The 16,567-nt window shown below is 47.0% G+C and overlaps 1 protein-coding gene across 1 annotated transcript in view; it reads left to right on the top strand.

The window, feature by feature from the left end:
- LOC121271393 (adhesion G protein-coupled receptor E2-like) overlaps positions 1 to 16,567 on the top strand; it is a 57,941-nt gene that overhangs the window by 33,506 nt on the left and 7,868 nt on the right. The window contains exons 11-14 of the mRNA XM_041177370.1: positions 1,564 to 1,745; positions 2,376 to 2,540; positions 4,163 to 4,366; positions 13,961 to 14,196. Coding sequence (XP_041033304.1) covers positions 1,564 to 1,745; positions 2,376 to 2,540; positions 4,163 to 4,366; positions 13,961 to 14,196 — 787 coding nt within the window. The remainder of the gene's footprint in view (positions 1 to 1,563; positions 1,746 to 2,375; positions 2,541 to 4,162; positions 4,367 to 13,960; positions 14,197 to 16,567) is intronic.

The following is a 16,567-nucleotide window of genomic DNA, read 5'->3' as shown; positions in this document are numbered from 1 at the left end:
GACCTGAGAGATTCATTACTTCCATGTCTGCCCTGCATCTAGAGGATGGTGTCTCTGTGAAAGGAAGGAACTTACTGCTGAGCGTATAAACTTCCACAGCTTCTGAAGGCTGAATTTCCACTGCTTCTAAGTGAAAGGATGAAGATTGTTGAATGAAAGTTAGCAAGTCATTCTAAAGATGAGCACCATCTGGCTTTTCTAGGACCCCTAGAAGTATGCCAACATCGCCACTTAATAAGGATGCATGTTGATTGTGAAGAACATAGAGAGAATTAATGATCTGTCGCCCCTTGTAGCCAAGAGAAGTGATAATCTTGCCGTAGCTGGGCCGTCTTGGTGTCCATGCAGGGTATTCATGCTACAGCGCAAGCATCTCAAAATGGATACCAGTGTGGAGCTTCCCTCCCTTTCAGTTGGTTTGGCAGGCTTTCATATGGGTGGGGGTGCAGCCCATGAACCTACCAAATCTATTGAATCCTGTGAAGCCTTGGAGTCGCCGCCAACTATAGCCCAATTAAATGCTTGAAGCTCAGTCTGACTCACATACTGGACTTGCTTGATCCAAAGTAAGATCATCTTCGGCCTGCAGAAAGTCGTAGTGTTTTTCACCTTGGACACCCATGACTATGCAATCACGGATTAGCTTCAGTGCCCTATATCTGTAAGAACTAGCTAGGCAATATAGATCATTTAGGAATAATTCAATCGATTCCCCAGGTCTCACTGGTTAAAATATGCTTCTTCTATGACTAAATTTTACCTTGGGCTAAAATGATTGTTAAAGGCTTGAATAATGGAGTTAAAAGCTGTGGCACACCCCGCCTTAGGCGAACATCGTCTGCTACTGGACCTACTGCATAAAGAAAGGAACTAACCAGAAGCTTTGGCTTCTTTTCTGACGCTGCTCAGTAACCGAGAAAATGGCCCTTCCATAAATCCCACTGCTGGCCTCACCACTGGCCCTCGAGGCAGTCAAACAGGCGGGCCAAGGGCAGGGGGCTGTTCACCAGCGGCAGTCATCATTATCTCTCTCCAATGTGCCTCCTCCTTCTGCCAAAATTTCCTTGAGCTGCTTTCAAAGGTTTCTTCACTCAACGGTTCCTTCAATAACACCAACGTGTTTCTTTACATCGATGTCTCCATCACTGCCACCATGTTCTTCTTTCTTGGACTCTGGGCCTAGGACTTGGTTCATGGGCAGGGAGTAGGGGTACACTGGTATTTACTTAACACTTGTTTATCAGTACTACATCTTAACAGGTGACAGAGTAGGCATGTTACTCCTAGACATGATTCCAACCTCTCTCTCGAGAAAGAGAGAGACTAACACATGACTGACTGATGTCAGTGGTACATCATTATCATCAATTAGCATATCCTATCTGTTAACGCTTTACACTACATTCTGAAGGAGGAATTGAACCCACAACCTTCTAATTTATAAGGCAAGAGTTCTACCTACTGAGGCATGACTTACACACTTAAGTCAGTAGTAGGTGTTTGTGAGTCACTATTGCACCGTAAGCTAATAGGCACTGTATTTTCTGCCACATATCCAAACAGATTCTGTTGCTATTGCTTTCATCTCGTACAATGAACTGAATTCCCTTCAGAGTGCCGATTTCATTGAGAAGGAAAGGTCAAGGCCGTACAAACTAATCTCAGGAGTGGTTTCAGCCACAATCAGGAACCGCAAACATCACAAACTCAGCGAGAGAGTCAACATCACTCTGAAACATAAAAAGGTATGAGGGTCAGTTGTTCTTGGCTACGACCAGCGCTCAAAGTAAAAGGAATTAAATCTCGGAGTTGGGAACACCGCAATAATTTGCTCATGTTAAAGTGAGCTCCTCCAAAACTCTGCTGCCCGTATCCTAACTCGCATCAAGCCCTGTTCACCCACCATCCATGTGCTCGCTGGGCTACATTGTCTCCCAATCCAACGATGCCTCAAGTTTTCAAATTTTCATCCTTGTTTTCTAATCTGTCCATGTCTAATCTCACCCGCCCTCTCTACCTCTGTAATCTCCCCCAGTCCTCTGCCATCTCTGTGCTCCTCAATTCTGACTTCTTACCCGTCTCTCTTCCCTCAGCCAGTGGTGGCTGTGCTTTTATTTGTCCAGGTTCTAAACTCTGGAAATCCCTCCCTAAGCCTCTCCACCTCCCTCTCCTCCTTTCAGAGTCACCTTAAAACCTACCTCTTTGACTGAACTTGTGGTCATCTATCCTAATCTCTCCTTATCCAGCTAAGCATCAGATTTTGTCTGATAATGGTCTCGTGAAGCGCCTGGTGGCATTTTACTGTGATAAAAGGCACTGTATAAATGCAAGTAATTGTTGTTGTTGTTGCTGTCGTTAACTCCTGCCTTACACAGGACTCGAGAGTTGACGGACAACCAGTGTGCGTTTACTGGAACCATACGAAAGGCAAAGGCTACTGGTCCCCCGAGGGATGTGCCGTGATAAATTCAAACAAAACACACACGGCCTGTGGATGCCAGCACTTGTCCAGTTTCGCTATTCTCATGACAGCTGTGGAGGTAAAAGCGATTGAAGGAATAGCTCTCAAAAATCAATGGTGGTGGGGTGGTTGGGGAGGGTGACGAGGGGGTGATGGTTAACGTAGCTGCTGAGTGGGGACCTCCCCAGATTGGATGGAACTTCAGTTCTACACTCCATCCTTGCTATTATGCTATTGATTTCAACGGTGAGCGGAAAAGGGTGGGGAAAGGGGAGAGGGGGGTAAAATCCCAACATTGCAACATTCCTGATGCACAGGTAAAGCTGGAATTGCCGCCAATAATTCGGAAAGGAACCAATTTGTCACTTGGCAGTACAGAACCTGAATACTGCTACAAAGAGAGACATGTTGGCAAAGCTTTCGATCTCACACTCATCAGGACAAACACAAGAATGCCAAATTTCAAACAATCACGACAATTTATACTGCAGTGGAAAAGCATGATGAAAAGGTTCAGCAACATGTCTCTCTTTTCAGCAATAATTTGTTATTTCTTTTCAGATTCGTAGCTCCTCTGCTGTTGCCCGGGTGTCATTCCACAGTACATTACTCTGTAAGCCATTATGTGTTAGTAACCAAAGTGTCAACAGGGATATTCAATCACAGGGAGTCCAAGCTGGGCACAATTGTGATTCTACAAAATACAAGCTGGGCTTACCTACACATGCCCTTAGACGGAGATGGGAACCTGGGTTTATTGGGTTTATTTTTTGTGTCTAGCCCAAGGACACTGAGGCCATTTTGGGCACCCTTCCCACAGCATTGGTTAAGGCTAGCTCACTCACTTCAAAGCAGGAGTTAAACTCTAGTCTTTCCTGGTCAGCTTCTGAGTTACCACCACTACGTGCTGGTACCTGTACCAATGTATAATACCAAACCCCCATTTTGCAACTCATGGAGCATAGTTTCGTTCCATAGCTTCACTGTCTCTCACCTTTACTCATTTCCCTGTTCCTTCCTCCCAAGGAAGCACTCTTCACCTCCCCTTCCTGGATGGGTGCACTTGCACCTGACCATAGGTTAGGAAGTGACTTGTGTGGCATGTAAACACTCGCAACCTCTCCTAGCCAGAGGACCAGGACATCAGGAGCAGAGGAACACCATCACCTCCAAGCTCCCCTCCAAGTTCCCGATTTGGAAATACATCAGCCATCCCTTCATCGTCACTGGGTCACAAACCTGGAACTCCCACCTAACAGCACTGTGGGTGTACCTACACCACATGGACTGCAGCAGTTCAAGAAGGCGGCTCACCACCACCTTCTCAAGGGGAAATGGGCATGTGCAATAAATGGTGACCTTGCCAGCAGTACCCACATCCTGACATTGAATTTTTGAAAAGCTCAGTCAACATCCTGTTTCCGTAGATTCAAATGACCAGGTGACCTACAGCGGAAGGTGAGGGTGTGAGGATAGAGTTGAGGTTGGCAGCAATGGGCTTGTCATGATCACATGTCCTGCTATGCTGGGGGAAAGGAAGGGAGGTTGAGTTATTGTTTGGACCCATGTATGTAGCATGACCATTTGGATGAGGTGCAAGCAGCCATGGGTCTGTACTCCGACAAGGAGGGAAGAAAGAAAAGTCTTTGCTTTAATTGTACTTGTATAAAATGGTTGTCATTTGGATCCATGTATTAGCAGGAAGACCACAGGAATGAGAATCTCAACATCATAACGCAGGTTGGGATCAGCTTGTCGCTGGTATGCCTTGGACTCTGTATTATCACGTTCCAACTGTGCAACCAAGTTCCCAAGCCCAACAGCACCATCCATACCAACCTGTGCATCACTCTGTTCCTGGCTGAGCTGCTCTTCCTGGTGGGAATTAATAGCATCAAACACAAGGTGAGAGGATCTCAGGGTTAATCACCGTATCCCCACACCTACCCCTCCCAAGTCATTCTAAAAAAGTTTCATTCAGCTATAACTGGCTGTAGGATTAGTAAACTTCCTTTATAAAGACTGCCTAAGGGGGTCTTAGCCTAGATCAGTGAATACACCCTCCACTGGAACTGAGCTATCTTAAACAGAAAAGTTCACTCCAATCCGTTCACATTTCGTTCGAGTCGATTCAAAATGTAGTTCACCAGTTTGTTACCAGGCCATCTCATCTTCTGGGAACTTTTTGAAATTACATTTCCACTGTCAGCCTTGGCTCAGTGGGTCATCTCTTGCATCTGAGACAAAAGGTTGTGGGTTCAAGTTCCACTCCAGAGACCTGGAATTTTGTTCAGTGGGCTGGGAAATAGGAGTTAGGTCATGTTTCTGGGTCTTGAAACTCTAATTCGGGGGGAGGTAATCACTCTTTTAGATTTTCAGAGGCTCCCCCTAAATTGGCTCCCTAAGATTGGCAGCCATAGTCTCGAAGCTGGAGGACCAATAGGAGGCCTTCCACCTTGAGACAATGTAGCAGCCTGCAATGGATGGTAAGTAACCGAGAGAACGCTTCAGTATGTAGTGTCGTCTCACCAACCTTCCTAAAACTTTAAAACAAAACAGATACAGCAGCCAAGCCACCAATTAGGTGGGTGGGTGCTGGTGGTGGGGGGAATCCCACTACAGAGCAGCCTTTGGCTGTACCCACGCAGGCATATGGAGGGCTTGTCACTGGATGTCTGCCTCCAGGCAGTTTAACTGCCTCCATTTGGCGAAGAAATTGGAGGTCGACTAGAAAATTCCCGAACTCGCCTTGGCGCCAGTGTCAGAAAACGTTCAGTGGGGCCCGAAAACTCAGCCCAGAAATTTGAGCACTTAAAACTAGGCCGACGATGCTGAAGGAGGGAATGCTGCACTGTCGGAGATGCCATTTTTCAGATGAGGCAATAAGCAGAGGCCCCGCCTGCACTCTCAGGTGTATGTAAAAGATCCCCATGGCACTATTTTGAAGAAGAGCTGGGGAGTTCTTCCCAGAGTTCTGGACAATCATTAGTCAACATCACTAAATTAAGATTAGCTGGCAACTAGCACAGTACAGTTTGTGGGAGCTGACTGTGTGCAAATTGGCTGCTGGGTTTCATGCATTAGAACAGAAGCTACACTTCAAAAGCTCTTTTCATTGAGAACTGTCGGCTTAACATCAATCGTCTCAATTTCTCTGCTCCTCTCACCCACTCTAACCTGTCTCTCTCTGAACTTGCTGCATTCCGTTCTCTCAGGTCCAACCCTGACTTTGTCTTCAAACCCGCTGACAAGGGTGGTGCTGTTGTTGGCTGGCGCACTGACCTCTACCTCGCAGAGGCTGAGCGTCCACTCGCAAACATTTCCTCCTACCTCCCCCGGACCATGACCCCACCACTGAATATCAAGCCATTATTTCCAGGACTGTCACTGACCTCATCTCCTCTGGAGATCTTCCTTCCACAGCTTCCAACCTCATAGTCTCCCAACCTCAGATGGCCCGCTTCTACCTCCTACCCAAAATCCACAAACAGGACTGTCCCGGCAGACCGATCGTGTCAGCCTGTTCCTGCCCCACGGAACTCATTTCTTGCTATCTTGACTCCATTCTCTCTCCCTTTGTCCAGTCTCTTCCCATCTACATCTGTGATTCCTCTGACACCCTACATCATATCAACAATTTCCAGTTCCCTGGCCCCTCCTCTTCACCATGGACGTCCAATCCCTCTACACCTCCATCCCCCACCGGGATGGTCTGAGGGCTCTCCACTTCTTCCTCGAACAGAGGCCCGAACAATCCCCATCCACCATTACTCTCCTCCGTCTGGCTGAACTTGTTCTCACACTGAACAATTTCTCCTTAAACTCCTCTCACTTCCTCCAAATAAAAGGTGTGGCTATGGGTACCCGCATGGGCCCCAGCTATGCCTGTCTCTTTATGGGGTATGTGGAACATTGCTTGTTCCAGTCCTACTCAGGCCCCCTCCCACAACTCTTTCTCCAGTACTTCGATGATTACTTCGGTGCTGCTTCATGCTCTCGTCAGGACCTGGAAAAATTTATTAATTTTGCTTTTAATTTTCACCCCTCCATCATTTTCACATGGTCCATCTCTGACACATCCCTTCCATTCCTGGACCTCTCAGTCTCAATTTCTGGTGAATATTGAACACCAATATTCATTACAAGCCTACCGACTCCCACAGCTACCTCGACTACAGCTCCTCACACCTCGCTTCCTGTAGGGACTCCATCCCATTCTCTCAGTTCCTTTGCCTCCATCGCATCTGTTCTGATGATGCCACTTTCCAAAACTGTTCCTCTGACATGTCTTCCTTCTTCCTTAACCAAGGTTTTCCACCCACCGTGATTGACAGGGCCCTCAACCGTGTCCGGCCCATCTCCCATGCATCCGCCCTCACACATTCCTCTACCTCCCAGAACCATGACAGGGTCCCTCTTGTCCTCACTTATCACCCCACCAGCCTCCGCGTTCAAAGGATCATCCTCCACCATTTCCGCCAAGTCCAGCTTGATGTCACCACCAAACACAAGGTGAGAGGATCTCAGCACTTCACTTACACTTCCCTCAATTTAGTCTACTGCATTCGCTGCTCCCAATATTGAGTTCAACAATTTCAGATCATTACCTCTCTCCTCCATCCCCACCCCCTTTCCGATCCCCATTTTTCCAATAATTTATCATTTTTTTACAAATATATTTTTCTTTTCCCACCTATTTTTAAATGTATTTCAATCTATTGTTTCATCTCCACCTTTTAGCCCATTTAGATCTCTTCCACCCACCCCACCCGCACTAGGGCCATCTGCCACTAGCTTACTTCCCTTAATGTCCCCATTAGCACATCCTTTAGATAATATCACCACCGTCAACACCCCTTTGTCCTTTTGTCTATGATATCATTGGCAATCTCTTCTTGGCCTCCACCTATCACTGGCCCTCTATCCAGCTCTACCTGTTCCACCCCCTTCTTCCAACTTATATTTCATCTCATTTCTATATTTCTTAGTTCTGTTGAAGAGTCATACAGACTCGAAACGTTAACTGTGTTCCTCTCCGCAGATGCTGTCAGACCTGCTGAGTTTTTCTAGGTATTTTTGTTTTTGCTCTTCAAAAGTACTTTGTTATCTATAAAGCACTTTGGAATACAAGAACAAAAATACCTGGAAAAACTCAGCAGGTCTGACAGCATCTGCGGAGAGGAGCACAGTCCGTGTGACTCTTCAACAAAACTAAGGAAAAATAGAAAAGACGTGAAATATAAGCTGGTTTAAGGGGGTGGGGGGGATGGGACAAGTAGAGCTGGATAGAGGGCCAGTGATAGGTGGAGATAACCAAAAGATGTCACAGGCAAAAGGACAAAGAGGTGTTGAAGGTGGTGATATTATCTGAGGAATGTACTAATTAAGGGTAGAAAGCAGGACAAGCAAGGTACAGATAGCCCTAGTGGGGCTGGGTGGGGTGAAAGGATCGAAAAAGGCTAAAAGGTAGAGATAAAACAATGGATGGAAATACATTTAAAAATAATGGAAATAGGTGGGAAAAGAAAAATCTATATAAATTATTGGAAAAAACAAAAAGGAGGGGGAAAATCGGAAAGGGGATGGGGATGGAGGAGAGAGTTCATGATCTAAAATTGTTGAACTCAATATTCAGTCTGGAAGGCTGTGAAGTGCCTAGTTGTAAGATGAGGTGCTGTTCCTCCAGTTTGCTTTGAGCTTCACTGCAGCAGGCCAAGGACGGACATGTGGGCATGAGAGCAGGGTGGAGTGTTGAAATGGCAAGCGACAGGGAGGTCTGGGTAATGCTTGCGGACAGACCGAAGATGTTCGGCAAAGCAGTCACCCAGTCTGCGTTTGGTCTCTCCAGTGTAGAGGAAACCGCATTGGGAGCAACGAATGCAGTAGACTAAATTGAGGGAAGTGCAAGTGAAATGCTGCTTCACTTGAAAGGAGTGTTTGGGCCCTTGGACGGTGAGGAGAGGGGTAGTAAAGGGGCAGGTGTTGCATCTTCTACAGTTGCATGGGAAGGTGCCGTGGGAGGGGGTTGAGGTGTAGGGGGCGATGGAGGAGTGGACCAGGGTGACCCGGAGGGAACGATTCCTGCAGAATGCCACCGGGGGGCAGTGAAGGGAAGATGTGTTTGGTGGTGGCTGGAGTTGGCGGAAATGGAGGATGGTCCTTTGAATGCGGAGGCTGGTGGGGTGATAAGTGAGGACAAGGGGGACCCTGTCATGTTTCTGGGAGGGAGAAGAAGCTGTTAGGGCAGATGCGCGGGAGATGAGCCAGACATAGTTGAGGATCTGTCAATGACCATGGGTGGAAAACCTTGGTTACGGAAGAAGGAGGACATGTCAGAGGAACTGTTTTTGAAAATGGCATCATCAGAACAGATGCGACGGAGACGAAGGAACTGAGAGAATAGGATGGAGTCCTTACAAGAAGCGGGGTGTGAGGAGCCGTAGTCGAGGTAGCTGTGGGAGTCGGTAGGCTTGTAATGGATATTGGTGGACAGTCTATCACCAGAAATTGAGACAGAGAGTTCAAGGAAGGGAAGGGAAGTGTCAGAGATGGACCATGTGAAAATGATGGAGGGGTGGAAATTGGAAGCAAAATTAATAAATTTTTCCAGGTCCAGACGAGAGCATTAAGCAGCAAAAAAGTAATCATCGATGTACTGGAGAAAGAGTTGTGGGAGGGGGCCTGAGTAGGACTGGAACAAGGAATGTTCCACATACCCCATAAAGAGACAGGCATAGCTGGGGCCCATGCCACACCTTTTATTTGGAGGAAGTGAGAGGAGTTTAAGGAGAAATTGTTCAGTGTGAGAATAAATTCAGCCAGACGGAGGAGAGTAGTGGTGGATGGGGATTGTTCAGGCCTCTGTTCGAGGAAGAAGTGGAGAGCCATCAAACCATCCCGGTGGGGGATGGAGGTGTAGAGGGATTGGACGTCCATGGTGAAGAGGAGGGGCCAGGGAACTGGAAATTGTTGATATGATGTAGGGCGTCAGAGGAATCACAGATGTAGATGGGAAGAGACTGGACAAAGGGAGAGAGAATGGAGTCAAGATAGCAAGAAATGAGTTCCGTGGGGCAGGAACAGGCTGACACGATTGATCTGCCTGGACAGTCCTATTTGTGGATTTTGGGTAGGAGGTAGAAGCGGGCCATCTGAGGTTGGGAGACTCTGAGGTTGGAAGCTGTGGAAGGAAGATCTCCAGAGGAGATGAGATCAATAACAGTCCTAGAAACAATGGCTTGATGTTCAGTGGTGGGGTCATGGTCCAGGGAGAGGTAGGAGGAAGTGTCTGCGAAGTGTCAAGCACTTTGGAATGTCCTGTGGTCGTGAAAGGGACTTTAGTATAATGAACAAGAAAGATGAGACACCACTGAACAATTTTCCAAAATTCAATCTGTACAACTTCGCTTCCAAGTTATTCTACATATATTGTGAATACAGTTTTGTTGGTAGCAGCCTAGCCCTTGATTGTGTGATTCTTCCACACCAATATTTGACTACTTATGGGGAAGGCAATGGCATAGTGGTATTGTTGCTTGATTAGTTAATCCAGAGAACCCCACAGTAAAGCTTTAGGTACCTGGGTTCGAATCCTGTCATGGTTGGATGATGGAATTTGAATTCAATAAAAATCTGGAATTAAAAGTCTAATGATGGTCATGAAGCTGCTGTTTATAGTAAAGGAAAAACCCATCTGGTTCACTAATGTCCTTTAGGGAAGGAAATCTGCTGTCCTTACCTGGTCTGGGCCTAAATGTGACTCCAGACCCACAGCAATGTGGTTGACTCTGAAGTGCCCTCTGAACAAGGGCAATTAGGGATGGGCAATAAATGCTGGCCTAGCCAGTGATGCTCACATCCCATGAATGAACAAAAATAAGTATATCAATACTGTACAGTAGGAGTAGAGTAAAGGAAGTTTTATGGTGCAGTGGGCAGCAGCCCTGCCTTTGAACAAGAAGCTCCAGGTTCAAGTCCCACTCCAGGTCTTGATGGCCAATGGAAGTTGTTCATAACATGGCAAAACAGTTTGAGTATATACCTGTAAATCCTTCCAACATACACATACACCAGTGGCAGGGGGGCAAAAGGAGGAGTTACCTGGTCTTGCCTACATGTGACTCCAGACCCACAGCAATGTGGTTGGCTCTTAACGACCCTCTGAAATGACCTAGCATCGACTCAGTTTAATGATGTAAATACGTTGGAAGCAGTTCAGAGAAGGTTCACCAGACTAATACCTGGAATGGGTGGGTTGTCTTATGACAGAAAGGCTTATGAGAAAAGGTTAGACAAACTAGGCTTGTATCTGCTGGAGTTTAGAAGAGTAAGAGGTGACTGAATTGAAACATATAAGACGATGAGGTTTCTTGACAGGGTGGATGTGGAGAGGATGTCCCCTCTTGTGGAAAAATCTAGAACTAGGGGTCACTGTTTAAAAATAAGAGGTTGCCCGTTTAAAACAGAGATGAGGTGAAATTTTTTCACTCAGGGGGTCTTGAGTCTTTGGAACTCTCTTCCTGAAAAGGTGGTGGAAGCAGGGTCTTTGAATCTTTTTAAGGCAGAGTTGGATAGACTCTTGGTAAGCGAGGGGGTGATAGGTTATCGGGGTAGGTGGGACGTAGATTTCAGGTTACTGTCAGATCAGTCATTATCTTATTAAATGGTGGAGCAGGCTCGAGGGGCTGAATGGCCTACTGCTCCTTGTTTGTATGTTCGTACGTTCAGTTCAAGGGCAATTAGGGATCTGGCCTTGATAATTACACCCATACCCCATGAAAGAATGAAAAAAATCACTATCCATAGCTCTAGACTACAACATGCATGTGCAAGTGCGTGTTGTCACAGTAACTCAGACTCCTGTAATACATCACTGCCACCGAAGGAATGCAGCCTGTTTGCAGGGCCTTCTTTAACATGAGACAGTAAAATGAGGCCTGTCCTGACGGCAAGTAAAAACAAAACGTGCCAGGAAAACTCAGCAAGTCTGGCAGCATCTGTGGAGAGAGAAAAACAGAGTTAACATTTCGAGTCCAGACCCTCTTCCGAAGAGAGGCAGAAGCGTGATGGGTTTTATACTGTTGAAAAAGGGAAGGTCAGAGATGGTGGGGGAGGGGGGTGCAGGGAGGGAATTAAATTACAATGATATCATGGAATAAAAGGCAAAGAAAATGGTAGTAGTAAAGGAACAAAGCATTGGTCCGGAGTAGGTGTTAATAGCAGAATAAAGGTCAGCGCTGTCTGAAAGCAAAACATGAGAGGCACTCGGGGAAAGCAATTACAAAATGGAAGACAGAGTTCATGCTCTTAAGTTGTTGAACTCAATGGCCAGAATTTTTCTCTCGTTGGACGGGCGAGCACCCAACCCTAACGAGCGTAAGATGACGTGTGATATTTCGGATGGCGGGCATGCTCTGGAATCGGAGCCATGCCTGCAGTTAATTAAGCAGCCTGATAAGGACCTTAAAAGCCCAACTGACTCGAATTTTTCGCTGCCAACGAAACATTCGGTTGGCGGGCGAGCGGAAGGGCTAAGCGGCCTTTGCATTTTTGGCAAAATCTCTTCCACGGAAGGGATGAGGTTTCAACCAGCGATTTTTAAAAAAAATTTTAAACTTTTAACGCTTATATTTAACTTGTCCCTGCTCATCTGACATGTTTTCATTATTTTTATATGTTTGATTTTATTGTTAAAAATCTTCGGCTCCCCGAGGCAGCTCTGCGTCTCAGGGAGCTTCTACTGCATGCACCCCCTGCGCAGGCACACACTTCCGGGCTTGTGCTCCTCCCGCCCTCCACCCTGGCAGCGCTGAGCGCTACAGCGCGTGTTTCACACCGGCTGGCCGTTAATTGGCCAGCCAGAGTGAAATCCACGTCAGGGCCTGATCGCGGGGCAGCAGTTGGCTTCGTGGCCGCTCCTGGGCCCGCCAGTCGCGCCCCCCACCGACGAGGGCAAAATTCTCCCTGACGTTGAGCCTAGGAAGCTGAAAAAGCGTCGAATTGGGAGATGAGGTACTGTTCCTCCAGCTTACGTTGAGGTTCACTGGAACGTTGCAGCAGGCCGTGGACAGAGATGTCAGCGTGAGAGCAAAACGGTGAATTAAAATGGCAAGTGACCAGAAGGTCGGGCTCACGCTTGCGGACTGAACGAAGATGTTCCGCAAAGCGGGCGCCCAGTCTGCGTTTGGTTCCCCCCAATGTGGAGGGAACTGCATTGTGGGCAGCAAATACAATCGAGTTGAAAGAAGTACAAGTAAGTCATTGCTTCACCTGGGAGGTGTGGTCAGGGCCTTGGACTATGAGGAGGGGGGAGGTAAATGGGAAGTGTTACAGCTCCTGTGATTCCATGAGAAGGTGCTGTGGACAGGAGCTGAGGTGTTGGGGGTGATAGAGGAGTGGACCAGGGCATCACAGAGGGAACAGTCCTTTTGGAATGGTGATAGAGGAGGGAAGGAGAAGATGTGTTTGGTTGTTGTCATGCTGGAGTTGGCAGAAATGGTGGAGGATAATCCTTTGAGTGCGGACGCTGGTGGGGTGGAAAGTGAGGATATTGGGAATCCTATCATGGTTCTGGGAAGGGTGGGAAGGGGTGAGGGCAGGAGTGTGTGAAATAGGTTGGACACAGTTGAGGGCCCTGTCAACCATAGGGGGAGGTCCTTGATTGAGGAAAAAGGAAGAGATGTTGGAAGAGCTGTTGTGGAAGGTTGCATCATTGGAACAGATACAATGAAGACAGAGAAATGGGAAGTGGAATGGAGTCCCTACAGGAAGCAGGGTATGAGGAAGTGTAGCTGAGGAGCTGTGGGATTGGTGTGCTTGTAATGAATATTGGTAGACAGTCTATCCCCAGAAATAGAGACAGAGAAGTCAAAGAAAGGAAGGGGTGTGTCAGAGATGGACCTGCTTTGATATTCTCTGGTGAGAATTTCACCTCCTGACACCCCAAAGCTCTTCTCTGCCTCCAAGGTACATGCCTGGATGTGTGCAGGGCAAAGCAGTCTGCTTGGTTGGCATCCCATCCACCACCTTAAACATTAATCCTGCCATTACCAGCTCAGCATGGTTGCTGTGTGTACCATTTACATAATTCATACAATAACTTGCCAAGGCTTCTTCAGCAGCATGTAGAAAATCCACCAAACAAAGGGACAAGGGCAGAAGGCATGGAAACACCACTACTTCCAAGTTCCCCTCCAAGTCACACACACCATCCTGACTTGAGATATATTGGCCATTCCTTTATTCTTTCTGTGTTAGAATCCTAAACTTCCCAACTAACAGCACTGTGGGTGTACCTACACCACATGGGCTGCAGTGGTTCAAGAATGCAGCTCACCACCACCTTCTCAAGGGCAACTAGAGATGGACAATAAATGTCAGCCTTCCCAGTGACACTCACATCCCCAGAATGAATACACAAACACAAAAAAAATGAACTTAAGAGACAGTGAGGGTTGGTGTTTAGCGAGGATGAGATTGAACCTGTGTTCTTTATTCCAGGTTGTGTGTGGGATCATTGCCGGTTGTTTGCACTACCTCTTTCTAGCAGCCTTTGCTTGGATGTGCGTGGAAGGAATTCACCTTCACCTCATGGTCAGGAACCTCCAGAAAATAAGCAACTCCTGTGCCCGCAAAGTGTTGCGATGGTTCATGTACCCATTTGGATATGGAATGCCAGCAGTGATAGTGATCATTTCTGCAGCAACATATTCCACTGGTTATGGAACACACCATTTGTAAGTAACATCTGAACACACAAGACTGGCAGGCAGCAAGAGAGTAACTGGTCCCAATAAGCCTGCCCCACACACTTTGGTGGCCAGAGCATTGTCGTTAAACCACCTTCTTCAGGGCAATTAGGGATGAGCAATAAACGCTGGCCTGGTTCACATCCAAAGAATGAGTATTAAAAAAAAAACTGGACCGTCTACATCCTCCCTGTACTATCTTCCCCAAAACTTCCCCCATACCTCCAACCACCAGCAGACCACCGTTATGTCATCTTCTGACAGAGACATAAAAGATGGAGAAAACCCCAGGGATATCTTAAATCTGTGCTCTCTGTTTATTGACCCTATCGCCATTGAAAATAGTTTCTCTTTGATTGCTCTGTCTAAGCTCTCTTTGAATATGAATATCTGAATTAAACCTCCTCTTATCCTTGTCTGCTCTGACAGCAATCCCAGCTTCTCCAGTCTAACCACATGACTGTAAGCCCTCACTAGAATCATTCCAGTAAATCTACCTGCACCCTCCCCAAAGTCTTCCCTTCCTTTGTAAAGTGTGTAGCTCAGAAATAGTTACAAAGGGCTGGATTCTCATGGAGCCGGGGAGCGTAGAAAATGGCAGCCAGGACCCGATCCCAGCATTCCCAACCCCATTCCTGGTGTTCCTGATTTGCAGTAGAGCCTTTTAAGGGGGCTGATTCAGGTCATGAGTCGGCATCCTGCATTCCCAACCATGCTGGCTCCGTTGCGGAGATAGGCGCGTCCCAGCCCTCTGCAATTTTCATGGTATCGGGCTAAGGTTTTGGAAGAGTTGTGTATCCTGGCACTTCAGAGGTGTCATGAACCATAGTCCGCATGAGGGGACTTTTTGTAAGATAAGTTCAAAAGGTCCCCCTGATGCACCCCCCCCCCCCCACCCCCACCATACCAAGGACGCCCTCCACCCACCCCCTCTGACACTTAATGCCCCCATGCCAAGGTATGCCACCCACCCACCCTCTAAGGCTCCTCATGCCCCATGGCAAGCTATGGCACTTCCATGACCATTCACCCACTAGACATTCTACAGAACTAAACAGTCCTTTAGTGACAACTGGGTATGTAAAAAAGCTTTAAGAAAAACATTCATTCATTGGTAAATTTCCACTTTCATTTTACTATAGGTAAATAAAGTGTCAATCATCCAGATCCTTTAAAGTACCAATAGCAGAAACTGCAGGTACTTGAATCAACTTTATCTTGTCTAAATAAACATTGTGCAATTGACAGAAGAGATCAGAGAGTCCGAGTTGTCAAACAAGCAATGTTTTCTCTGAGGTTCAGCTGTTTCAACTGCTTCATTATGCATTCTTTGCTGAGAGCCCAGACTGTTGAAAGTTCTTGCAGTTTCAGCTATTGATACCTTAAAGGGTCTAGAAGATTGACACTTTTATTGGCCACTGGTAAAAAGGAGGCCTTTTTTTAAGAAAGTGGGAATTTATTGACGAATGACTTTTTTTAAAGCTTTTTAAATACACCCTATTTTCACTATAAGGTTTATTGGTGTCTAATAGGTAAATGGGCATGGAAGTGCCACAGTTTTGCATGGGTGACATGAGGGGCCATGGATGTGGGCAGGGGGGAATGGCATGGAGATGCATGAGGAGTCGTAGTGGGTAGAAATGTGGCATACATGAGGTGGCTTGTATGGGGCATGGGGAGTGTGTGGGGGGTGAAGGGGTGTGAGGGGCGAGGGTTAGAGGGCCTTACTTATTTCATTATAACTTGGACAAAGACCCACAGGTCTTTGGCTGTCCTTTGAAACAGTCCGCCTCTGTCCCCGGCAACCCCTGTGGCTGCCTCCAAAACTTTCCCTGGTTCAGCAGGCCCAACTGTGGCCCATCCTTCCTGGCAACTTCTCTCGAGGTGGGCGGGCCGAGCCAGGGAATTCCCCAGCTCCCCCCTGCCCTCGAAGATGAAAATCCATATTTCATCTTGCACTCTTGTTGATTAAACATTTAATGAAGAGCATCGTTGACTGAATCACACGGTTAACTTTCAGTACCACACATCTTTCAAACGCCATCAGCCAAGACCAGCAGTGCCCCTCCAATGCATTATCTCACAAAACAGCCAAACTCCACTGAAAAGTATCACACCAATTGCCGTATAACTCCAGTCCAATGCAAAGCTGAGTTTATAAGGTGTCCAGGTGGTTCATCCAACCTTTGGCCTCTTTATTACGGTTCTTTTTGATCATTTCTATATCAGCTCAATCCTGCAGCATTTAAAGTTAACCAGCTATTAGTTGGTTACTGTGCTTGGGAACTTGTCGCACACATAGGCTGTGCTCCTCTGCGCAGTCAGTCATAAATAGAACCGAGGTCATCGCATAGAGTGC

The sequence above is a fragment of the Carcharodon carcharias genome, chromosome 30 (genome assembly GCF_017639515.1).
Source record: "Carcharodon carcharias isolate sCarCar2 chromosome 30, sCarCar2.pri, whole genome shotgun sequence".
Lineage (NCBI taxonomy): Eukaryota > Metazoa > Chordata > Chondrichthyes > Lamniformes > Lamnidae > Carcharodon > Carcharodon carcharias.
This window is presented reverse-complemented; position numbering and strand designations above follow the sequence as displayed.